A 26,236-nucleotide genomic window follows, 5' to 3' on the forward strand; every position below is an offset into this window, starting at 1 on the left:
CGGAGACACACAGGTGTACAAGCTGCCATCCATTCAACCGCCCAGCACTCCTGCCTCCTCATCCACACATGGAGGCTCCCGTGGTAGAACTGACCAAAAGAGTTCTCCCCACAGCAAACCTCTGAGAGATGGCAACCTGGAGGAGTTTTTCTCCTGGGGCTTCAGCCACTGAGCTCTGGGCCTCTGAGACGTTGCATGCTGTGCCAGGCAGCAGCTGGGAAGCCTTTCTTTCCCAGTCCGTCCCTCTCGGGCCCAAGGATAGCCGTACCATTGTCCCAGTGTTCTTATCCAGACACATGGGTTCTCTGTACTTTTCTCTGTCTGAGTAGCTCAGACTGTAAAAGCTATAATTTCCCAGGGTTTGTTGTAGGTGCCCTTTGTTGGCAGTCGTGGGCTGGGTATGAACACTGTAATTTTCCAGCCTTCTAAATGGCCCCTCTGGAGTAACATGTACCATGCGCCAAACATAACCCACCCCATTTCCCACCCCCAGACAACCCAATTACTCATAGTCTTCACCAGGGTCCCCCTGCGGGGGGTGACCTTGGGGATACACATACTCTTGACCAACCATGGTACACCCTCTCTAAGGAATACTACACATCTAGCAAAAAGGATACTGTAAAAAAAAATAGGGAAAAGCAACACCCCAATTTTTATCAAGAGGAAAGACTCAGGTAACCCTCTAGAATTACCGTAGTAGTAGAAACAGGGAATTTTCCACTTTTTCTTTTTGGCATTTGGTTTCTTTAAAGACAGGCTATTACGTTTTATTTATTTATGTTTATATGTGGACACATGTGTATAATTAATGGTCAGAGAACAATTTTGGGGAGTTCTTTTCTTCTGCCATGTTGGGTGTGGGGACCAAACACAGGTTTTCAGGCTAGGAGTTACCCACTCTTGCTAGCCCATTCTTTGATATTGTTTGTTTGAGGCAGGGAATAACCCTGTAACCATGACTGGCTTGAAACTCATTATGCAGATCAGGCTGGCCTCCAACTTGAAGAGATTCGTCTGCCTCTGCGTCAGAGTGCTGGAATTAAAGGTGTGTGCCACCATGCCCAGCTATGGCTTATTTTGGGAAGGGAAACCATGCATGAGTAAGAAGATAACAGAGTTGTGTGTGTGTGGGGGGGTGGTGGTGGTTACTATCACGGACAGAAGTCAAATCAGAAAGGAGGCTGAATAAAGCCAAGTGACCTGGCAGGTTCCTCAGAGCGACCCGCTAGTGCCCTGTGGATATGTGAATGATGAGGGCAGGTGATGACAGAGGTAACACTGAACACAGACCTGGAGGTCCATGACATGGTCTGCCAATCTAGGCTAGAGCCGAGGCTCCAGCGTGGGTGGGCTCCCCTCGCCCCCATGGAGTCGGCCACACCTAGGTGAGACTCTCAATTCTGTTGCCAGCTGGCTTCTTGATCTCAGAAATCCATGAGACCTACCTTTAGAAAAATTTTAGATGTATTTATTTTATATCTTTTGTGTTGATGTTTTGCCTGCTTATATGTGTGCATGCCTGGTATCTGATGAGGCCAAAAGAGAGCATTGGATGCCCTGGAGTTACAGACAGAAGTGAGGCTGTCATGTGGGTGCTGGGAACCTACCTCGTTCCTCTGCAAGGACAAGTACTCCAATGGCAGAGCCATCTCTCCAGCCCCCACGCCCTATCTTTGTTTCAGTTTCCTTTGCCTGCAGATAACGGTACATGCTGTACCTGCCGCCGCAGGATGGAGATGAGGGTGCAAAATGAGCAAAGTGTGCGAGCTGCTTCTCACTGTGCAAACACCTGATGCTGACCATTTGTGCTGGCAGGTGCAGAGCGAGTGCCATAATATCAAGGCCAAGGCTGAGCATGGAGGGCAGAGGTTGTATTACAAATGCCTGGCTAAATTTCAATTCAATTCTTGTTTTCTTTGGGCAAATGATTTGCAAAGGGGTGAGGCCAACAGGTAATGCATAAGGGCTTCCATGGGAAAGAGCCCAATCAGCACCGTCATCCAGGTATGCCTGGGCCCTGGTGATCTAGCATGAGTCATGGGGTCCTGGTGATCATGGAGTCCTGGTGACCTAGCATGGGGTCCTGGTGATCTAGCATGGGGTCCTGGTGATCTAGCATGGGGTCCTGGTGATCTAGCATGGGGTCCTGGTGACCTAACATGGGGTCCTGGTGATCTAGCATGGGGTCCTGGTGACCTAGCATGGGGTCCTGGTGATCTGGCATGGGGTCCTGGTGATCTAGCATGGGGTCCTGGGCCCTGGCAGTTACATGTATATGCAGCACTGTGTTTTTTTGTTTTTTGTTTTTTGTTTTTATTTTTGGTTTTTTCGAGACAGGGTTTCTCTGTGGCTTTGGAGGCTGCCCTGGAACTAGCTTTTGTAGACCAGGCTGGTCTCGAACTCACATAGATCCGCCTGCCTCTGCCTCCCGAGTGCTGAGATTAAAGGCGTGCGCCACCAACGCCCAGCTAGTATGCAGCACTGTGTGAAGTCTTATATTCTCCTGAATACTTGAGCTCTGTTTCCAAATGGACTCATGATGAGGAAAGATACTCTTACACATGTAGCTGTTAATTCAGGGACTTCAGAGGCCAGCGAGTATTTCTGCTGCTCATTAGTGGAAGTATACACAACATGACTCCCTGTGCTTGGGAATATTTCTAGCCTCCCCAGGACTCCCTCCTTAGGGGCAAGTAGTGTAGCACTGAACTGCGCCCTGATCATCTGCACACTTTCATTTATCTACCACCCCTCTTCAGACCATATTAAAATGGTCTATTAGCTGGCAAATCCCACACTTGTATCTCAGTCCCAATCTGTCCTGGTCTACCCTTCCCCATCTCTGTAAAAGCAAGCCATCTTTTTCTTTGTTAATTTTGTGTGTGACTGTTTTTCCTGCATGTATGTATGTGTGACACATGCATGTAGCATCGGACAGGTCAGAAGCGGGCTGGAGATTGAACCCAGGGTTTTTGTGCGTGCTAGGTAAGCAAGCATAACCGGATCCACACAGCCAATCCCTTACCCTGTTGTTTTCTCCTCAAAGGTGTGTCACCACTCAACTCTTATTTGTTGGCCTGTTGCCTGTCTTCCATAACTAGAATGTTTTAGTAGGGGGTCTGTCTACATGCCCATTGCTGTATCCCTGGGGATTTAAACATGTGCACATACAGGAATCCAACAAACACTTGATGAATAAACAGATGACTAGGGTCATGTTTTCTGGGTGCTGAATTGGAACACAAGGTCTGATAATTGTTCTGGAAAATGTAGATGGGTGATTAGTGTAACCCCCACATCCTGTATGACACTACAAGATTTCCTGAGCTCTGCTTTGAGGCTCTTTAACCCATAAAAATGTTCGGTGCCAGTTTTGGCGGAGCCTATTGATTTAAGGTGCAGCTCTAGCCACAGGCTGCCCTGTGCAGAGGCCGGGGAGAGCGCTGAGTGTCACGGGAGAGCTCTGTACACCCCAGCAGGGAAAACCTGAAAACACCACAGGAAGCGAGTCAGAGCCACACAGACATCCACTGACTCCTGAGTCCTGGAATAATGGAGTGGGGCTTCCTCTAGTAGGTTCTGTGTTCCTTCCCTCCTCCACACTTGGCCCTGGGATGTGATGGGGTCATGAGCTGATAGAATTCACCAGGGTACCAGCTTGGAATAGGCATCTGGGGTGCCCTTCAACTATAAATGGCTATAAAAGCAGACATTTTATGGAAAAAACTATTAAAAAGAAAATAAAGCAGGGAGTTAGATGCAGGTAAAGGACAGTCGAAGGGCAAAGGTTCCATGAATTAAGGTCACTGTTACATGCTGACTTCTGCAACATCACAGCCCCAGTGCCTTTCTCTCTACAGGACACAGGAGGCTGTTGTCCTGAGACCCCGGGGAGGGGGTCTCAGTGCTGAGCCTACTTTGGAGGAAGGAGTTTCCTCCTCTAAAGGCTTCTCCAGGTGCATTGTGGAGAGCTCCAGGCCCTGCTAGCCCCTTGCCATGGATCTTCATATGTAGTCTTTTTTGACCCCCAAGACTTAGTTTATTCTGTCTCTGTCTCTCTGTATGTGTGTATATATCTGTGGGTGGGTGTGTGCACATGTGTGTAGGTACCTGTGGTGGCCAAAAGAGGGCACTGGACCCCTTAGAGCTAGAGTTGCAAGTTGTAGGTGACTGTGAACTGCTCAGTACAGATGTTGGGAATTGAAATCCTCTATGCCTCTTTCCAAAGGGTCCACCAAGCCCTAGCTCCTATCACTGGTTCATCTCACCCAATTCCTTCCTGGGATGCTACATTACATCCCCTCACTCTGTTACTTGAGGGATCTCCCTTGACCCTCGTTAGGCCCCTGTCACAAGGTCATTGTGAGAAAGACTTGCGTCCAGCATCTCCATTCCATCTGTCAGATTCCACTAACTGTAGTCCATTCAAACTGTGGCTACAAAACAGAACACCACAAGCACTGAGAACTCACTAAACAATCCACATTGACAACCCTTTGGAAAGAGTGTGGGATCACACAGTGGGCCAGAACTAAATATACAAGCTAAGTACGTGTCACTCAAAGACTGCACTGCTGCTAGAGACACACAGCTCTTGATAAAGTGAAGGGACAGCTGGCAGTGGGCTGACTTAAATGTTGGTAAACAGCTAAGACAAGTGATTACACAATTACTTGGTTGTTTCTAGGCAATCTAGATGCTGATAGCTTAAGCTAGCTAGATTGCCTGACTACGTGGCCAGGATGCTTTCCTACAACACCCGGGAACTTTTAATGGCTCCCGCTCCAAGTCCATACATTTCCACCTGGCCCTCAATGTTTGCCATTAAGACAATTGCAGGTCATTGTTATTTAACATGCTTGATGCAGCCTGCCCCTGCCCTCACTGTTCTTCAGGCCTACCCACCCTGTCAGACATTGTGGAAAAACAAAAGATCCGAGGTCAGGCTCCTTGGCCAAGATCTGGCCACTCGTATGATGTCAGCTCAATTATGTATTCCTATGAGCACGGCCATCTCATCTTAGAGGGCTCATTAGATACAAGGGTAAAGCATCAACATTCATTGTCTCATATTATCTCCCACTCACCATGAGACACAAGTGTTGCTCCCACTCCTGTTTTATAGATGTTAAGATGGGAACTGGATGTAGTAGTAGGGACCCGTCATCACGGCATTTAGGGTGTAAGGGCGGGAGGATTAGAAAGTGAAGGTCATCTTTGGTTACCTAGTGAGTTTGAGGATGGTCTGAGACTCTCTCTCTAAAGAAAAGGAGACATGTAAAGAGAAGGTGGTTCACTTGCAAAGATGAGGGGTTCAGTGGAAGGGGGAGAGGGATAAAAGAGAAATGGGAGTAAGTGGGGGTGATCAAAACACGTCACATACATGTTGTGGAATATTTAGTTTAAGATGTGTTACGTTTATGCTGTGGAACATTTGTTTTAACGATGCAAAGATGGGTTGCATTCTTTTGTGTTGCATTTGTTTAACTCTGTGAAGCTGTATGACTTTGCCACTCTAAATAAAGAGCTAATAATGAGCTGAATGGCCAGTAGCAAGGCAGGATAAAGGGCTGTCAGGAAGAGAGAATAAATACAAGGAGAAAAAGAAGAACAGGAAACAAGAGAGTTGGAGAAGTGAGAAAGAGGAGGAGAAGAGGACAGCAGGGGCCAGCCACCCAGCTATACAGCAAGCCATAGTGTAAGAAGAAAGATATATAGAATAAAAAAAAGGTAGAAAGCCCAGAGGCATAATGGCATAATATAGTTAAAGAGAAATGGTATAATTTAAGTTAGAAAAGTTGGCTAGAAATAAGCCAAGCTAAGGCTGGTCATTCCATAAGTAAGAATAAGACTCCGTGTGTTTATTTGGAGGGTTGGTGGTGGGCCATCAAAGAGAAAAACAAAAAACAAAAAACACAACTGCACATACATGTACAAAATTGTCAAAAAAAAAGGAAAAACAAGTAGAAACAACACCTGCATAAAATTGTGAAGGTCTACTCATTGGCTCTGTGAACACCAGGTGATGGGAATCTGAGAGACAGGTCCTTGCTCTCATATGCAGGGAGTAGGTGGGAAATAAGACTAGGGTTTATTTGTTTGTTTGTTTTGTTTTTGTGACTAGGATTTCTGAAAAGAATGCATGCTTTTAGGGAAGGCAGGAACCAAGTGAGAGGGGACTATAGTTAGAGGGCCAGGAAGGCTCCATGAGTGGTGACATTTTCACTCTAGACATTGAGGTCTGACTACAGCTGAGGAGTTAGCAATCTGTGACTCATGGATCAGTGTTCCCAAGATTAAGAAAGACAATGCTAATGTCCTGAGGTCTAAGAAGATGTCCAGTATGGCCACAGGGACTTGAGCAAAGGAGAAACACAGCACCAGGGCCCTGCAGGAAATGGGGGTGGGGTGGGAACATGACATTGGGCAGTGGGAATTCATTGGAGGATTTCAAGTCAGAGAGTGAACTGACCTGACCTGACCTGTGTTCTTAAAGATCTTTGGCAAAATGATCTGGTGGCTCATAACTGTAATTACAGCACTTAGGAGGGTGGATGCAGGGGGATCAAGAGTTCAAGGGAACCATTGACTACATGGTGAGTTATAGGCTAGTCTGGGCTATATAAGATCCCTCCTTCCCCTTTTAAGGATATCTTTAGTTTTGGAAAACAGGCTGTCAAGAAGCAGAGAAGAAACTAGAAGCTGGCATGGGTTAGGTCCCTGGGCAGCATTCCACAACAGATCATGCAGAGGACTAGGGGAGACTAAGGATGGTGAGGCAGACAAGGAGCAGGGATCATGATAGGTTTTGCAGGTTGAGCTGCAAATAATGGATTGGACATGGAAAGTTAGGAAGAAAGAATTGGGACAACTCTGTGGTGTTTGGTGACATTTACTGGGCTGAAGACCAAGAAAAGATGAGCAAAGGTGAGAATCAATACTCTGGCCTTGTACATGGCTTTTGCTTGTTGTCTTATTGTTGTTGCTTTTGAAACCAAATCTTACCATGCCTCCTGGCTGGCCTGGAACTTGCTATGTAGACCAAGTTGATCTTGAACCTTAATCCTCCTGCCTCTACTTTCCAAGGGCTGATATTACAGGTGTGTACGCACCAAACCTCATTTTTTTTCTTGCTGTGCGATTACTCGTCATTGCAAGGGAGCAGATAGAACCTGTCTGAGCAGTTGGAGAAAAGCATTGCTTTCGAGAAGCCAAGGAGCCAAGGTCATGGCTGAGTCATCCAGAGTGACTGTCAAGGAGTGGAAATAGATTCAGTGAAGGAGCAGGAGGCAAGTGACAGAACGCAATCCCAAACTACGGCTGGAGTCCCCTAGCACTTCCCACTAGCACTGCGCACACAGTGAGCTAGCTGTCTGCTTATGCAGGATCCCTTGTCCTTAAACTGCAGGCACGAATGATGCATACCTACTGTCCACACAGTGCTCATCCGGGAGTTTTGTGAGGCCATTTCTCCCAGTCAGGCCCACAGCCCAGTCTCTGCTGGGCAGCTCCGTGGCCTGCACCTGCTGCAAGCTGTGCAACCTATTGTACACTCTTCTCAGTGGCCCAGGAGGTCCCGCATATTTATTGCCTGTGAATTTGACCAGAAGGATAGAGGCTGCCCCAGGCATTAGGGACTTGCAAGGCAGTGAAGTACAGCGTATGTGACTGCTGGCTTTAAGTTCTGTCCATTTTTAGTGTGCTAGGACAGCAGGCTCAGAGCAGCCCTGCCATTGAGCACTCCAATACTGGAGTTTTCTTTTGCAAAGTGAATCATTATCTGTCGTTTCCTCCCTCCTCCTTCCTTCCTTTTATCCTCCCCTTCCTTCTTTTGTTTTAAAGGTTTTTTTGTTTTTTTAGAAGGGTTCTCAGGTGAGCTTCAAACTCATTGTACAGTAGAGGATGACCTTGAACTAATTCTTCTGCCCAGCTTGTTGTTTGGTTTGTAAGTGGAGGTTTTCATACTTTCCCTCCCTCCCTCCCTTCCTCTCTTTTTCTGCCCCCCCCCTCTGATTTTTCAAGACAGGGTTTTTTCTCTGTGTTATAGTCCTGGAACTTGCTTTGTAGCTCAGGCTAGCCTTGCACTCACAGAAATCTGCCAGCCACCCGCCTCTGCTTCCCAAGTGCTGTAAAGGGATATAAAGGCATCCACCGCCACCACCAGGCCTTACTTTCTCTTTATCAAGCACCCAGGTAGACATGGGAATCCTAACCATTTGTTCAAATGACCATTTATTTTGAGAATGTTTTGGAGCCATGTGCTATCCTTAATTCTGTGGGAAGGAGAAAGCCAGAGACACAGGCTCTTCACCTTCCAGGGACCCATCATCTGCAGAGGAGATAGATGCTAACCAACGATTCACAGTGATTTCGAACCTAACAGGAAGTGTATGACTGGTGGCATGCTGGCAGTGTTGGGGCTGAGGTCCTCCATGTCTGCACTGGCAGGGGCAGAGGTTTCTATATCTCCTTTAGGCTTGGCTAACATGCCACCTCAGCTTTCTGAGGAAAAAGAGAGAGCTCTCTGATCTAAACTCTCCAGGCCTCCAAAGTGCTGCTCTCCGGCTGTGAGTGCCAATGTGTTTTCTTCTCCCTTCTGCAGGAACTGTCCCTGCAGCATTTCTGGCAGGGTCTGGGGTGAGCAGCCAATCAGACTTTCAGAAGGCACTCCGAATTCGGAGCACTTGGCAGAGCAGAGAGAGATCTCGGCCATTTGGAAGGGAAAAGGGAAGGCACGTGGGCTGTGATTCAGGGTTTGCGTTGATCTCCACTGTAACTTTCCAGAAAGCTGGGACACCCAATTCCAATAAAAGCTTCCCCGAGTATTTCTGGAGGCATCGTGGAGGTGCTGGGCTGTGTGGGTGGGTGTGGCTTTTCTTGGTTTTTGGAATTATATTTTTTACGGATAAAAACTTCCATTGGATTTGTGAGCCAGTGTCCATCCAAGTGGTGTGTCCTCACTCGGCTGGTGAAGAAGGCACAGGCAACATAGGGGCTAGAGATGGAACTAAAAGGGGGCTCTCATGACTGAGGGACACAGCTAAGACCAAGACAAGCTGGACTCTAAGGCAATGGGAGAAATAGTACCGGAAGTAGATATTCTTGTTCAGGACTGAACTTTCTCCACCATGCCCAGAGGAGGGGGCCGGACAGTATTGTGTGCTGCGATCTTGGTTTTGCACCAGCAATTCTGACTCGGCCAGGTATCTTTATATCTAAAAGCCCTTAATAGTGGTCAGGACAGGACCCATTTGACTCAAAAGCCACAAAGACTACACTGCTAGCCAGGGGAGTCCCAGACGACCCAGCTGGCTACCCAGCTGCACACCTGCCAGCTTCGGAGAGATTAAGCCAGTGGCTAGACAGAGGGACCAGAAACATGTTGCTCTACTACCCACAAGGGTGGGATTGGGGGAGGAGGATGGGGGGGCACAGCTTGCAGTTTCCCCAGCGGTCCAAGCTTTTCAGTTATCCATCCATTCATTCTGTCCATTCAGCACGAGTTGACTAATTGTGCACTTTATGCCAAGCAACATGCTCCAAGATTGATAGAAACCACTTTTGCTCTCTCATTGTCTCTAGACAGAGAGCCCACTTCATACTAGTCATTCAACACTCGATGCTGATCAGATCATGATTACTTTACTGGCAATGTTGCTAAGACAAAGCTGCTGCTGTGAAGAAGGTATGGACAAATCACGCCCCCCCCCCCCCACACACACAATGTGCTGGGTCATGTGCCAGCTTTGGAACACCCTATGTTCCCCTATGCAAGCTTACTTTATAGTGGGGGAAGCTGTCACAGACATGAGCAATTAGCACATGTCTAAGGGCTGTAAGAGGGGCTTCACACCCAGGACCCTGAAGACCAATGGGTAGGAAATGGGAAGAAAAGGAAGGGACTTCTAGGTGGAGGAAACAGTGTGAGCACTGGCCCAGTGGCTTTTGGATGTGCCTGGAGCAAGTTCGGGTAGATGGAGGAGTTGGAGGTGCAGTGAGGAAGGGTAGCACAAAGTTAGGTCTGGAGAAAGGTTATACTACATTGCTCAACAGCTGGGCAGGGTTTACCTTTGGGCTACGACCTTGGGCAGATTTTGCCTCATATCAACCCTTGGAAGGAGGCACCATGCCTGCCTGCTTAGTGGCCTACTTTCAGAGAGGTGTGGGCTGTGGGATGAAGAACAGGCAGCCCTTGCTTTAGCATAGCCATGGAGGCTAGCACAGCACAGCCTGATCTTAAAGTTCCTAGACTGCAAGTCAGTCCTGCCTGAGAGTTTCTTCTTCACCTCTTCCATCTCCCACCCAGGGCAGACCTAAGGCTGGGCCATGGGTCTTCCTGTGTTGATGTGGGATGATGCTCTTGTACACTGTAAAGCTTTATCACTTGTATTGGTTTAATAAAATGCTGATTGGTCAGTAGCCAGACAGGAAGTATAGGTGGGGCTACCAGACTAGGAGAGTTCTGGAAAGAGGAAAGGCAGAGACACAGTCGCCAGTCAGGTGCAGAGGAAGCAAGATGAGAATGCCACACTGAGAAAAGGTACCAAGCCATGTGGCTAAACATAGATAAGAATTACGGGCTAATTTAAATTGTAAGAGCTAGTTAGTAATAAGCCTGAGTCATAGGCCAAACAGTTTATAATTAATATAAGCCTCTGTGTGTTTATTTGGGACTGAATGGCTGCAGGACTGGGTGGGACAAAAATTTCCATCTACACTATGTGTAAGTCGGGAATAGCAGATAAGATCCTGGGTAGTCAGGACCCCAAGTCCTTGTTCTGCCAGGACTGACTTGTATGACAATTGTCACTTAACCTCTCTGAGCCATCCTGCCTTTGTATCTACCAAATGAGAGTTATTATTATTTTTTTCCTGTCCAAAGGGTGTGGGGAGGTTTCTGGGAAAACATAGATGAAGGGACATGTATTAGACTGACCAGATGACATTTAGCAGGAAGGGGAGTCAGCCAAGGAGATGACGAGGGTTTGTTTATTCCCTTCAATCCCAGGACACGGGCCCTGAGTGCTTGCATGGTGGTCTGGAGAGAGGAGTTGCTGGGATCATTCTCCAGCAACCCCTACCCGGTGGTCTTGCCACAAGATCCACCCAGAGGAATTCAGAAAGAAGCGCCTGGGCCAAGTTTGTTACTTTTAGTGTCTCAACCTCCTTCTATGACTTGAGAATTGCCAAGAAACAGGAAGGTGGGAAGGACGGGGCTGCTGACAGTTCCATGGAGACTGGCAGGAGACTGGCAGGGAGGGGCAGTAAAGCACTTAGTCTTTTGCCAGATCATGTGCAAAATGATTGCGACCCTAGATGGGGCCTGGAGATGCAGCTCAATTGGCACCTCATAAAACAGGTCATAGTGGCACATGCCTGCAATCCCAACACTTGGGAGAAGAAGGGAGGAGGATAGTGAATTCAGGGTCATTCTCAGCTACATAGCAAGTTCAGGGCTAACCTACACTACATGAGACCCTGTCTCCAAAAACACATAAGCAAATAAATAAATAAAATCTAGCTAGGAAAGCTCAAAAACAAAAACAAAAACAAAAAAACCCAAAACTTATTAAGAGCACGCTTCTAGTCCAGGTCTGTAATCCAATACTGGGAAAGTAGATGCAGAAGGATCAGGTGTTCAAGGTCACCCTCAACTGCACAGCAAGTTCAAGGCCAGCCTAAGCTACATGGGATCTTGCCTCAAATGCAAACCAAGCCAAGTCACTATAGTAATGGTTATGTAACAGCACAGGACCATAGCATGCCCTAGAGACAGAGGTCATCTCGGAGTGGCCATGCCACTCTACAGGTGTGGCAGAGACCCAGAGGGCCCTGCACAGGGTGGTGAGGTTGGGGGAGCTTCAAGGGCAGCCCAGGACTCACCAACAAGACCTGGCCAACTCTGGTAAGCTGCTGTGGTGCTGTGGCCTCGCCAGGCACACACACAGAATAAGCCCTTTCAACCTTTAAAGGAGTTCATGGGCAAGAATCATTTTTTATTTTTGGTATGAGTGCTGGCTAGTTTTATGTCAACTTGGCACAAGCTAGAGTCATTGGAAAGGAGGGAGCCTCAATTAAGAAAATGTGTCCACAAGATCTGGCTGCAGGAAAGCCTGTAGGGAATTTTCCCAATTAATGATTGGCTTGAGAGGGCCCAGCCCATCGAGGGTGGGGGCCACCCAGGTTGGTAATCCTGGATTCTATAAGAAAGCAGGCCATGTGGAAGCAAGCCAGTGAGCAGCAGTCCTCCATGGCCTCTGCATCAGCTCCTGCCTCTAGTTTCCTGCCCTGCTTGAGGTTCCTGTTTTGACTTCCTCTGATGATAAACTGTGATGTGTAATCATATGCCAAAGAAACCCTTTCCTACCAACTTGCTTTGATCATGGTGTTTTAACACAGCAATGGTAGGCCCAACTAAGACAGAAATTGGTACCAGGAGCAGGGTATTACTGTGACAGACCTGACCACTGTGTTTTGGGAGGATTGTGGAGGGACTTTGGAACTTTGGGCTGATAGAGCCATTGAGTATTCAAACCTTGGTGAGCTGTTCTTTGGGGGCTTGGAAGAGAAGATTGTTGAGAGAAATGCAGAGGATGGAAGCCTGGCTTGTGAAGTTCCAGAGGGAAGTTTGAGAGTCACTTACTCAATCAGGGTCATTGCATATTTGAATTAAGAATCTGAGGTTTTGATCAGCTGAGGCTGAAAAGTCAAACATGAGTAGCAAGAGACCAGCACCACTGAAGAGAAACCTTTGTGTTACTGGGGCAATTGATGCTAGTTACCTGGGGCTGAGAAATTAGCTATGATTAAGGAGAGACCAGTGCTGGGCTATAGTGGCACACCCATTGAATCCCAGCACTTGAGAGGCTGAGGCAGGTGAAACTCTGAGTTTGAAGCTAGCCTGGTCTACAGAGCTAGTTCCAGGACAGCTCGAGCCACACAGAGAAACCCTGTCTCAAGAAGAAGGGAGGAGGAGGAAGAGGGAGAGAGGAGGAGGAGGAGGAGAAGGAGAAAGAAGGAAGAAGGAATGAGGAGAAGGAGAAGGAGAAGAAGAAGAGACCAGCATCACTGAGGTGAAGTCTAGGAAGAATGTCCTCAGAGTCAGCACACAGAAGCAGTGTTTCAGAGGTGACTACGACTGTATCTCGCACTGGCAGCTGAACATGGTAGTATACAAATCACATAGGTAGTACTAGTTCTGAAAGCATAAAAGGGTCATTGTGGTAGTTTGAAAGTAATTGGCTGTCATAGGCTCAAAGAGAGTGGCGCTATTTGGAGGTGTGGCCCTGTTGGAGGAAGTATGACAGTTTCCTCTTCTGCCTATGGATGAAGATGTAGAACTCTCAGCTCCTTCTCCAGCACCATGTCTGCCTACGTGCTGCCATAATGACAACAGACGAAACCTCTGAGACTGTAAGCGAGCCCCAATTAAATGTTTTCCTTTATAAGACTTGCTGTGGTCATGGTGTCTCTTCACAGAAATGGAAACCCTAACTAAGACAGTCATGGAGAACAGTTGAGGCCTTGTCCTAGGGGGCCAGGAGAGACGATTGGCAAGGGTGAAGCCTCAGTGGCAGTTAAAGACCCAGGATTAAAGAGGCCATATAGAGAAGTTGAGCTTTGGCACCATGAAGAGAGCCTAGAAGAGGCTATTGGTCAAAGTACAATGTATTACAGTATTTTGGAGATGCCAAAACCATGGGGTGACTACCAAGCACAGCAGCAGCAGTGGAGCCCTGAAAACAAGCTGTGTGTGCTACAGAGGGCAGAGCTGGAGAAGTGACTCAAGTCCTTTGGATGAGCTTAGAAGATGGGAGTGGATCCCAGACATTGGATACTGAGTTATTTACACAGTTGGAGTTTGGCTTTGCTTTAATTATGACTGTGCCCTGGTTCTTCCCTCTTGAAGTAAAAAAGTATTTATCTTTTATTTTTCTAGGAGCCTACAGCTGAGAAACATTAAATTTTAAAAGACTTTGGATTTCAAAAGAGATGGATATTTTAAAGAAACCTAATTTTTAATTGCTTAATTTTTAAAACAGATTTATTTATTTTCATGTGCATTGATTTTACCTGTGTGCATGTCTATGTGAGGGTTCCAGATACTGTGGAACTAGAGTTACAGACAGTTGTGAGCTGTCATGTGGGTGCTGAGAATTGAACCCTGGGTCCTCTGGAAGAGTATCTAGGGCTCTTAACTACTGAGCCATCTCTCCTGCTCCTAATTGAATTTTTAAAGGCTGTGAATATTTGTAAGTTTGTAAAATGTTTTATATTGTGATATCTTTATTAATGTGTGATCTTGGGGATGAATAAGAAAGGAAAGGTTATGGCTTAACAGTGATGTATTTGTGTGTCAAGTTGACAAGGAGTCAGTTATGCTGGCTCGTTTTATGTCACCTTGGCACAAGCTAGAGTCATTGGAGAGGAGGGAGCCTCAATTGAGAAAATGCATCCATAAGATCAGGCTGCAGGCAAACCTGTAAGGAATTTCTTCAATTAGTGATTGATGTGGGAGAGCCCAGCCCATTGTGGGTGGAGCCACCCAGGGCTGATAATCCTGGGCTCTCTAAGAAAGCAGGTTGAGCAAGCCATGTGGAGCAAGGCAGTAGGCAGCATCCTTCCATGGCCTCTGCTCAGCTGCTGCCTCTAGTCTCCTGCCCTGTCTGAGTTCTTGTCTTGATTTCCTCTCTCTGATGATGAACTCGTGGTGATATCTTGCTTGTACAGATAAAGCCTGTCTGAAGGTCAGAGAGTGGAGTTTGCCACCAGCTAACCATAGAGGTCTGGAGGTCTGTACAGACAGACAGCAAGTGAGATAGCTGGGCAGAAACAGGATATAAGCTGGGAGCAGGGACTTGTGCTCTTTGTCTGCTGAGATGATAAGGAGGCAAGGTATGGTGGTGGCTTGCTCCTTCTCCTCTCTGTTCTCTCAGCATTTCCCTCTATAGCTGACTCCTGCTTTTTATTATCTAGACCGATTAAGAACTCCACTTACACAAACTGTGATATGAATGTAAGCCAAAGAAACCCTTTCCTATCCGCTTGCTTTGATCATGGTGTTTTAGCCCAGCAATAGTAACAGTGTGTGTGCATATCATCAACATGTGTGTATAAAGATTTATTGATTTGTTTATTGTGTGTATGAGTGTTTTGCCAGCACATATGTACCTCTTGTGTGCAGTACCTGCAGAGGCTAGAAGAGGGCATTGGATCTTCTGGAAGTGAAGGTCTAGTTGGTTGTAAGCTGTCATGTGGGCACTGGGAACCAGCCCCAGGTCTTCTACAAGAGCAACAAGTGCTCTTAACTGCTAAACCATCTCTCTGGTCCCAACCACCTCCTTCCCTCCTTCAAATAGTCTTTGGGTGGCCTTAAACTTGAAACTGCAAGGCTCTGGGTTTTCTACCACAGTCACCTCAGCATGAGTTCTCTGAGACCCAGGGGAAGCAAATGGAGCCAGTCCTTCTGTGGCCCAGGCACCCATGTCATCAGTGACCTGTTGATGTGCCAGGAGTTTAGCTCCATCCAAACCCAGGGAGGTGACACCCAAGACAGGGTTCAAATCCCCCTTCACCACAGCCACTGGCCACTAGAGGAGATCTAGTTGCTTCTAAGAACTAAAATTGGCAGTTGGCTATGGAATGACAGCACTTAGGATAGAACTACCTAGGGCCAGAGCCCTGAGCAGCCAATCACAGCATGGGTGAGGACTAAAGACCTTCTCTGCCCTCCACAGGCACCTCCTCTGCAGTGGGCTTCAGCTCTTCTCAATCCCGTAGAAAGTGGGATGCTTTGGGGCCTTCTTCCAACTATGTCAGCTCCCGTGGGGCATATGCTACTGTGAAGATCTGAGGCTGCAACTTCTCAGTGTGGGTTCCTCAGGCTTCATATACATTTTGCTTGTGCTGGTTGCTGGCCCATGTACCCGTTCCAGAACCTGGGGTCAGTGGCACTGGACAGAGGCAAGGGGAGGGCCGAAGCACTCAGAGAAGACCTGGGGCTGCAACTGCCCCAGGAACAGACCAATGGCTTTTGGTTGTCCCCTAACTTCTCTTAATATGAACGGCTATATTAAGGACTCACAGGGAGGCAACAGGAGTCCCACCCTAGCCGGAAAGGTGGGGACCTTGACTACAACCAAGCACATACTAAAGGCTGTGGCCACCACCTTTAGACCAGGAAGTTTTACAGACAATCTCTTCCTCTCTCTCTCTCTCTCTCTCTCTCTCTCTCTCTCTCTCTCTCTCTCTCTCTCTCTCTCTTTTGAGACAGGGTTTCTCTGTGTAGCTTTGGAGCCTATCCTGGCACTCGCTCTGGAGACCAGGCTGGCCTCGAACTCATAGAGATCCACCTGCCTCTGCCTCCCGAGTGCTGGGATAAAAGGCATGTGCCACCAACGCCCTGCCTCTTCCCTTCTTATTTCATGTATAGTTGCGCACTCGCACTTCTAGAAACCTAGGTACTGGCTTGGGAGAACTTTGACCTAATTCAGTCTTTGACTTCCCTTTGAGCAGTGTTTGCAAGAACTTGAGGCAACTTCAGGGCCACTCTGTACCTTGTGTAAGATAAGGCATAAACTTAGCCCCTTCTGGACTAGTCCCAGAAGGACTTTAAAGCTCCTCAAAGACTTCAAGGGCCAAGTGTAATATTTTATGCCTGCAATCCTAGCACTTGGGAAATGAGTTCCAAGCCAGCCTTAGCCATATAGCAAGTTGCAGTCAGCTCAGGCTACATAGCATGACTCTGTCTTGAGGAGAGGAGAGGAGAGGAGAGGAGAGAGAGAGAGAGAGAGAGAGAGAGAGAGAGAGAGAGAGAGAGAGAGAGAGAGAGAGTTCAGATAGTAGATGGCATCTGAGGGGGTGAGCCAGTGGTTGGGATTCTTGCCTTTATCTCCAGTTAGCACAGCTCTGCTAGTCTGTTCTATAGTGGGTTTTGAATGGCTTTTCTTTTTTTTGACAAAGTGTTCTTCTAAATGCTTAGAGAAAGTTCTAGAAACTCTTTGTGGTACCTGCAGTTATAAAACTAGAAGGTTGTTTTTTATCCGTTTGGTGCAACTCTGAGCTACTCAAGACTGGGGCCCTTGGGCAGAGTCAGCACTGAGTGGAAAAATGCTCCCCCTCAGCTACCCGAGACTCAGAAAAATGAGGGTCCAGATGTTCCTTTTTGACAACCTGTAACTGTCCCCATCTGTTTCTCCTTGTCCTTCTCTCAACCAATGTTCCCACAAGAAGCAACAGCGAAGGCTGAAGATACCTCAGTCTGGTTCATTGTGATCCTAGAGAAAACTTATATATATGGCCTTCATCCTTGAAGCAATTAGCAGATGGCTATGCGACCTCTGTGAGGATTTGTAGCATCTCACTTCAGAGAAGAGCCAACAATTTCTCCCTTCAAGAGGGCTGGCCAGAAGCTGTGAAGACAGCAACACCCACTGACTCAGCAACTTCCCCAGCAGTGCCCACTGACTCAGCACTTTCAGTGCTAGAGACTCACCCTGAGGAGATAGATGCTCTACTGAAGGAACAGGCCATATGCGTCAAGATGTTCATGTGGCATTACTCGAAATAGCCCAGCCAGGGAACTACCCAGCTAGCCTGCAGCAAGAAAGCACCAACTACAAAGAATCTTATGCACTTATTAAAAGCCACATGTGCAGGCCGTGTGGAAACATGGACTTGACATTGATGATACAACAAAGGGAAACAGTGCTGCCCACATCGGTTAGGTCCTTTCGATTTTCTCACTGCAGGGGACCCCCCCTGCCCAAGAAGAGTTGTGTTGGAGCAATGATATAGCATGATTGACTTGTTCTCTGAATCACTTAACAATCACTGTTTACTGTGACCTGGGTCAGCTATGAGGTGTGTGTGTGTGTGTGTGTGTGTGTGTGTGTGTGTGTGTGTGGTGGGGGAGAGAGGGCAGACACGACACAGAGAATAGGAATGCATTTCCTGTTCATCTCCTGCTTCAAATCCAATGTATATCTCACTGATGGGGGATGTCCTTCTGTATATATGTTTCTCTTATTGGTTGATGAATAAAACACAGATTGACCAATAGAGGCAGGAAGATAGGCAGGGCAAGGAGATGAAGAGAATTTTGGGGAGAGAAGGCAGGGAGAAGCCTTGGAAAGGGACTCCATGTAGAGAATGGGAAGATAGGATGCGCCAGGCATTCTCTGGTAAGATAAGGCCATGTAGAAATACATAGATTAGTAGTTATGGGTTAATAATAAAGAGAGATCTAGTCACTAAGAAGCCCTAGCCTTCTGCCGACAGTTTTATAATTAATATAGCATCTGTGTGCTTATTTGGGGCTGAAGGGTGGCAGGACCTGGCAGGACAGAAACCTTCATCTTCATTTCCCCACATCCTTCCATTCTGCCACAGCCATCATTTTCCAACAAAAACCAGTTAATGAAAGAAGGAAATGAATGAAGGCACCCCCTTAATTCTGGGACATGTATGTCATGCCAGGTGTCAAAACCACCTCCAGCTACATTACATACGTGTTAGAAGAAACCCAAATGAATTATGGTAATGACAATTTGGTCTTATAGTGTCTTAGTTTCCTCTGCAGCAAAAACATCTTTTAAAAACCGGTGTTTCTTTTTTTTTTAAGTGTGGGGGGATGTGAGTGCAGTTAGGACTTGCTACTAATCTTGTGGCCGAATAACTAAGTGTGCTTAATTCTGAAAGCAGCAAGCTAAATTATGCAGTGCCAAAAGTGACAACTCTCGTACCTACACCATGTCGTCTCTACAGGCATGATTTTAGCTTCACAGCTAAAAAACCCTGCCAAGGGAACCTAATAAAAGGAAGTGAAAATATTTCTGTTGCGACCAAGCTGCCATTTGAGAACGACTTTTAAATATGTTCTCTATGCGTAAAACTGACGGCAGATGCGTAATGAAAGCCCCAAGGGACAGCTTCCTTTTAATCTTTTCAAAGCAAACCAATAAAGCGGCCTTTGAGACGTGAGGTGATGGATTAATAGTCCTTGGATGGTTCTGCATTTCTCCAAACCAGAGTGCTGCTGCTAAAAGCACAGTTGGGAACTAGAGGAGAAAGAACCGCCACTGTCTTCATCATTAGTTCATCTGATCCCAGATAATGATGTGTCAAAGGTCACACTTGCATCTGCCTTGAATGCTGTTCCTTTGGGTGATTGTTAAATGGAGGAATGCAGACACCAACATATTCACACTAAAATAAACTTAATCCCCCCCCAGGGAATATGTCACAGGGAGTAAATGGAAGAAGTAGTAATTACCAGGGTTTCAGATCTGTGTGAGCAATCAAGATGAATAATTTAGAGTATAAAGTGGACTTTTAAAATATCTCACTCGAGCTACTCAGATGACTTTTTATATTGCCTCAACTACTGCTGAGTAATCACAGGCACGTTTCCCCATGGGGTCTGTGCCGTGTTTACGAAGTTGCAAAGTACCCAGCTCAGGATATGGGGCCCCGTTCAAGCCAAGTGTTAGGACCAATATTCCCTCTCACTGTGGTGTTCGGTCTGACCTTGAATACACATGGCCAGACTGAACCTTCTTTTATGCTGCCTACTACTGAAGGCCAGGTCCTGTCCTTTTCATTACCTCCCCTAAGTACATGCTCTTGGGAGTGAGAGTTCTCGGACCATACATCAGAATGTCCCCTCCTTGCTAGGGCCTGGCTCTGATTCTCTGTAGTTTGTATTGACTCTTGCCTATCCAGCTATTTAAGGCCTATGGCTGCTTCTGACTTATTTGCCTGAAACATCTGTGTGATCCTTCAAGTTTTTTTCTGTACTTAATCAGTTGCTGCACTGACTAGCAAACTAGTCTCTGCCTTGGTGTCAGATGTATGCATATATACAAGCAGACACACACACACACACACACACACACACACTCACACAGACAGACATTATTAATATTTCAGTTTCACACAAGGATATTCCCACTGCTCTATTATGAAATTACTGTAATACACGCCACACGAATCCAACTCTGCATTGAGGTGAGTCCCTCATTAACTGTGTGACCTTGTATAGACCCCCTAACACTACCACACAGACTTGACCTCTGTTCTGGTCTCTCCTCTCTGTTCTGGTCATCTTTGGTGAGGATAGATTAACATATGCTGCATCTCAGCTGCCCACATTGAAATACACTTAGACCCCTGGCATATAGGACAAAGCTTAACCTTTCAAAAACACAGCACTGGGCCTGACACACACACAATGCTTCATGGTTATGAAGTGAATGAAAGCATGTCTATACTGAAACTATACAGATCGTTTAATCTGAGCCAGATAAAGAACACCAAAAGAAATGCTCTATTTCATTGCGCAGGTCCAACATAGTTGGACCTCTGAATTCCATGCTGTTGCATGAGCCACACACCCCCAGATGATGGTTGATCAAGTAAAATCCTGAACATGATAGTTTCCCTCTTCCTTGGATAAGGTGGCAGACTAGAGAACCCCTGGATATTCATAGATAGCTGAGCTTTGGTTCCCTGTGTGATTGTATCCATAACTGTATCAGTGATATTCAAGTGGACATTTAATGGGAAGGGCATATATAAGGAGAAAATAAGCTGGCGTATATAGGTCTTCACTGAAGTCTCTGCCACCCATAGAGAAAGTGGGAAGGCTAATCATGCTGGTTGGGGACTCAGCAGAACTTACTTGGTGACATAAGAGGACCGATTTACACCACTATCCCTACATGTTGCAGCAGGCTAGCACACACAGCAGTGTCGGTATCCCCACAGAGGGCCAGTTCAATCCTGAGCCATCCTCAGGCTGGTACTAATGTGCCCCTGCAGATTTTGGAAGCAACTTGCTAGGTCATTCATAACACAGCCATAAGCTTTGGTGTGGCCTGTGCACACTGCCTGTCTACATCTAAAAGGGAGAACACGGTTCCTTCCCACTTGACTAAAGAACAGCCAATCCTGACGGCAGATAAAAGATTGAGGCACGGCACAATTTCCAAGCGAGCTGATTTGATCTTGTGCATGGAGCCAAAGCCTGGATTCAGAGTCACTGCTGCCTCTAAAGGACAGTGACACTCATGAGAGACACACAGTGAACACAGGTCACAGGAATAGGCTCTTTGGATGGATCCACAGCCCATTGGTGAAGAGGACACTAACAACAGCTTCTGCTTCTCCTGCAGTTCCATTAAGAAGCTAGCGAAAGATAATGTGACAAAATATATTCACAGGTGTACCTCTAGGTATAAGAAGCCCCAGGGACTGTTTACAAGAAGAGTCCATGTCAACAATGAACTATGAACACATGATGTCATCCTCCAAGATTAAGCACCCTTACTACTTTTAAAGCACTTAAAAAAAAAAAAACCTCTAGTTGCTATAGCAACTCGATGCAGCTCTTAAAAGGGGATTTTTGAGGGGGGTCATTTTCTATCTTCAATCACCATAACAACATGATATATTTTTAAAGGGTATTTTTATCTAATTTGTGTAGACTTTAGACTCTATTTAAAATAATCAGATCAAGCATGACATGGGAGAAAAATGATTGGAGGCAAGGAAGCGCTTCCACAGACTATACATACACACACAGAGAAATGCAGAGAGACATCTCCCTCTGAGCATATCCGGAACAAACCTGCTACCTGTCTCCCGGCCTCCAGGCAGCAGTAGGCAGGTAGTCCGTGCCCCGAACTCTGAACGGGCACCAGGAGGTGTTTATAAAGTTCCTCCCTTCTTTGCCCTGAAAGTACAGCTCCTTCCTCCCAAATTGCACCAGCCAAAGATGTCTTCGGGGGACTAGTGTGACCAGCAAGCGCCTCTCCTACCCTGAGAAGGAGTGGGTTAGAGACAACCAAGTCTTGTCAAAGTCTGTTCTTCTGCACTAGGTAGAGCTAAATAAATGGGGGAGGTGGCTGTTTTATTACATGATGCCAACCGCCTGGGAAAAGGAGTAGGTGGGAGTGGGTGAACACAGTGGTGGCTGGAGACTGTCTCTTCAGGGGACTTCAATCTAGCTGAAAAGAAGGGTTGGGCCTCAAGAATCTGCACGTTTTCCCCAAGATTAAGAAAACTTGAGCTGTTTATACCGAAAGTATAATGTGAAGGCTACTATCCCCTGGCTGTCCTTAGGCACCACTATTGATTGGGGTGAGGTGGGGGCAAAGACAAGAGGTCAAGAACTTGGAAAAGTCAGGGGTGTGGGAAGGGTACAACCAAGGCGAGTGGAGTCAAACAGTTAAGCGGAAGGGCTGGCTTGTGGATAACGGACTTGACTTTGAGGGGGTGGGGCAGTGTGGACAGGAGAGGAGAATGCAAGGAGGAAATTAAAACGCTGGGAATGGCTTTTATAATCACCTGCTGAGGGTAGTAAGGCCCGAGTCGGGTGGGAAATAACAGCCCTTGACACATGCTCTCACAAACCCCCTTACGGAGGACAAAACCAGGGAGCAGAGCCTGGGCATGGAGCGCTCAAAGTGTTCGGCGCCTGGCTGACACACTAATGACAGCTGATAGCTAAGAGCTAGAGATGGTCCCTTCAGGCCCCCTCTCGCTCCTCCGAATGAAGGAAAGAAAAGTAGGAGGACGAGGGGACGGAGAGCGAGCCCAAAGTAAGCAAAGGGTGTCAGAAGAGGGCCCAGCCTGAGATCGATGGAGAGGGCAGCGAGTGACAGGCGCGCAGAGGAAAGACGCGCGGGGCGCGCCGCTCACCTATGGTCGACACCACGGTGCCCACGAAGTAGAAGGCTCCGGGGAAGTCCCAGCGAGGTCGCAGGGCGTCGGCTCGGACCCCGGCGGCCAGCGCGGCCTCGTAGTGCCGGAGGAAGGCGCGCAGCTCCGGCTCCGCCACGCCGTGCGCCGCGCTGAAGTTGCGCAGCGTGGCGCCCCAGCGCGCCCGCGCCTCCGCCTCGCCCGGGCTCTCGAGCGCGGAGAAGACGGTGGCACCCGCCACCAGGTAGAGGCCGATGAGCGCGGCCAGCAGCACGAAGCGCCCGGTGTCCTCGTTGAGGTGCGAGCGGCGACAGCAGCAGCAGCAGCAGGAGGGGCGCGGCAGGCGGCGGCGGCAGCGGCGGGGCGGGGGCCGGGGGCTGCGGGAGGACATGGTCCGCAGCTCAACCCCGGGGCTGGGGCGGCGCTCGGAGCCGGGACCGTGACATCCCCGCCACAGGAGCAGGAGCGTGAGGATGGTGGCCAGAGGTCTGTCTGGGGCCGCCGCGGAGCCCCTCTGCAGCCTCCCCGGAACCGGGACGGCACGGAGCCTCCGCCTCCTGCCGGGCGTTCAGGCCACACACCGGTCGTGCGGCCCAGCGGGCACCGGGACTGGAGCGCTTGTCTCCGCTCCCCGAAGCCTTACCGCCTCCCGCGGCTCGTCACTTGCTGCCCTCGGGCTCCGGACTCCGAAGCTAGGCCAGCGCCGCCCGGTGGTCGGAGTCCACGGGGCCCCGGGCCGCATACTCCTCTCCGGACAGGCCGTGGGGTTGCGGACCGGCTGAGCGGTGGAGTCCGGATGCCTAGGATCAGAACCCGATGTCAGGGCACACAGAGAGTCCCCTGGGGCGTCTCATGAAGCTGCTGGGGCTCGGTGGCGCCTAGGCGCAGGCTGAGCGGGCGATCCTGTTCCACCGCTGGGATTGAGCCCGCTTGGGAGCCTCAGAGCCGAGCCGAGTCCTCCGGGGAAGCGGTCCTTTCCCTTCCCTGCTACCGCCGAAGAGCTACCCGGCACGGAAAGGCGGAGTCACCGGAGCACGGGGCGGGGTGTTAGGGAGGGGTGAGTAAGGAAGAGAGGAAGGGGTGGAGAGTTGGGCTGCCGCGACGCCTCCGGGTCGTTCTGGCCGCGCCAGCGCGTCCCACCGGAGCAGGTGTCCCACTGCGGTGCTGGCTGTCAGCGCGCTAGACAACCGCGTCCTTCCTTCCCTGCGCTTGGGCTCCGGAATCTCTTCCCTTCTCAAGCCACTGGGAAACTTTGCTCAACTTGGTGCTTTGAGGTCTCAGAGGCTGGGGCGCGGGCCATCCATCCGGAGCCAAACCCGACTTCCGATTCTCGGGCTCCGGCCTGAAGTTTAAGTTCCCTTTGCTCTCTCTTTTGTTCCTGGAACTAACCGCAGCGCCAGGACTCCGGCGGAGTCGTCACGGGGGAAAGACACGGCCTGGGAACCGAGGACAGGCTCCGGGCGCGGCGGGAACCAGGGCGTCTGCTCCCCCTCCCGACCGAGCGGCCGGCCGGCGTCAGCACCGCGGACAGCGCATCGGTGCCGCAGACCCGGTGGGAGGCCTTAGGCTGCGGGGGCCGCCACCGGGCGAGGTTGCTCACCCGGCACCGCGCTGCTCCCCAGACCCTACCTGTTTTCCCTTCTACCTCCGGGTTGTCCCCTACTCCACCCTGCCGCAGGTGCGGTGGCCGAAACAGCGTGTCGCCAGGGTGCGGACGTTGCGGAATAGAGCCGGGAGGAGGAGTCACGCGCAGGTGGGGGACTTGGGGCCACTAGAGCAGGAGGATCATAGGCCTGGCACTGCTGGGGCTTCTCTGCTACTCCAGCTCACCCTCCTGAGGAACGAGAGCCTGGATACACCCCGGGTGCGATGGAGGGTGAAGAGAGTAGAAGCTGGCTAGGAGAGACGGTGTGCTTTGGAACACCCTAGGGAAGTCTCCTCCACCCTACATCAGAGGGGAAAGAGAGTGAGTGGGTAATGCTTGCAGCTGCCAGTCCTTCTCTGCCCGGCAGAATACAGTTTGGCTAGGGTCATAAAGTTGTACAGTGAGGAACACCCTCGATATAGACAGATAATCCAGGTAACCAGCCTCCTCTGCCTTTTTGTTACCTTCCCTCTTTTATTGGCCCCGAAGAGGATCCTGATAATGTTACGTTATAGATCACAGGGAAGAAAAATACTGATGGTGACTTTTTAGACACTCTGGATGGTTGAGAGAATTCTGGCAAAATGCAGAGCTGCCTCCCTCCCGCCCCCAGCCCAGGGCCAGGCTCGCTAGCCCACAGCGCAGGAAAATGCCACCATCTACTCAGAGCTGTGCTTGCAGCATGGCGGTTCTTATTGTGGATCACTCACTGAACATTTCACAGAGTATGAAGCTGGGATCATCCTACCCTAGTTTGGAGGCACAGGCTGGCACTGCAGGCTGGAGAGGTGTGGAATGCCGTTTGGGAATGCAGATTATGACTAACCAGATGTAGTGGAGACTTGCATCTTAGAGGGGCTGCTCCAGTGCATGGGTAGAGGGGACCGGGCTGCTCTTGGTGTGCACAGAGGGCAAGAAACCCACTCCACTGCGGCCTCCAGACTTGGTAGGCTAGTTGTTGTTTAAGGGGGTAAACCCAGAGTCCTGAGCGCTCTAATTCACTGTGAAGTACAGTGGTAGCTTTATCCAATCCCTAACCATCACCACTGCAAACTACTGTTACTGTCAACTGTTCCCTTCCCAAGCCTTTGCCTCCCCTCAGCTTCCTGCAGGAGTCACCCCACCTGAGTGTTCTGCCAGTCAGCCCCTGTGGACAGTAACAATGGCCTAGCCAGGGACCCCTGGGACTGAGCTCCACTTGGCTGGTCAGCTCCGAAAGAGTTGTGGTTTCAGGAGATGTCTATGGAGATTCCAGATGCAGCTGAACTGCACTGCCAGGCCTCTCCCGGCTTTGCCCAGACTCCCAGATCAGGGATGGTGTTGACTGCCGTGTCCCGTGCCTCTGGGTCCAGCTCCTTGCCTAGCTGGCAGAGAGCCAACCATGTCCTCCAACCTGTGATTCTAGCTTGATTAGCAGAAAACTCTTGGCATTGATTTCAACACGGAGTGGGAAATCTATTTATGTAATAGAGAAATGATGAGTTCCCTGCTCATAGATGTGGGCCCCTTAGGGAAGCAGCCCCATGATGAATGTGGCTTTTGCCCACTAAATCAATATCTAAGCCACCGACTGTGCCAGCTGGCTATCCCCAATGCCTTTACCTCAGTCCAGAATTGTCACAACAACCCTAAGGATAGGGTTTGCCCTGGCAAAATTTCCCCACACAGGTCCATCCTAACCGCTAGCACTGCTGTCATCCTACCCATTTGGTCCAGTCATTTTTTGCTGATGCCTCTAAACCACACTCTCCAATGGCTTCCTAACACTATACAAAATTGACGTGTAAGCCTTTGGGTTTGTGGTTTGGCATCTTTAATTATGTGGTTCCCAGAGCTGGTGATGTGGGTTGGGGATGTCTTCCTAGCTTTACCTGCTTGCTACCTCTT

At 48.9% G+C, this 26,236-nt stretch overlaps 1 protein-coding gene across 1 annotated transcript in view; it reads right to left on the reverse strand.

Annotated features, from left to right (window-relative positions):
- Kcnk12 (potassium two pore domain channel subfamily K member 12) overlaps positions 1–23,706 on the reverse strand; it is a 47,581-nt gene extending 23,875 nt beyond the window's left edge. Inside the window, exon 1 of the mRNA XM_027417994.2 lies at positions 22,705–23,706. Coding sequence (XP_027273795.1) covers positions 22,705–23,095 — 391 coding nt within the window. The 5' untranslated portion in view covers positions 23,096–23,706. The remainder of the gene's footprint in view (positions 1–22,704) is intronic.
- Between the last annotated feature and the right edge of the window lie 2,530 nt (positions 23,707–26,236).

Source organism: Cricetulus griseus, chromosome 5 (genome assembly GCF_003668045.3).
Source record: "Cricetulus griseus strain 17A/GY chromosome 5, alternate assembly CriGri-PICRH-1.0, whole genome shotgun sequence".
In the NCBI taxonomy this organism is placed as follows: Eukaryota; Metazoa; Chordata; class Mammalia; order Rodentia; family Cricetidae; genus Cricetulus; species Cricetulus griseus.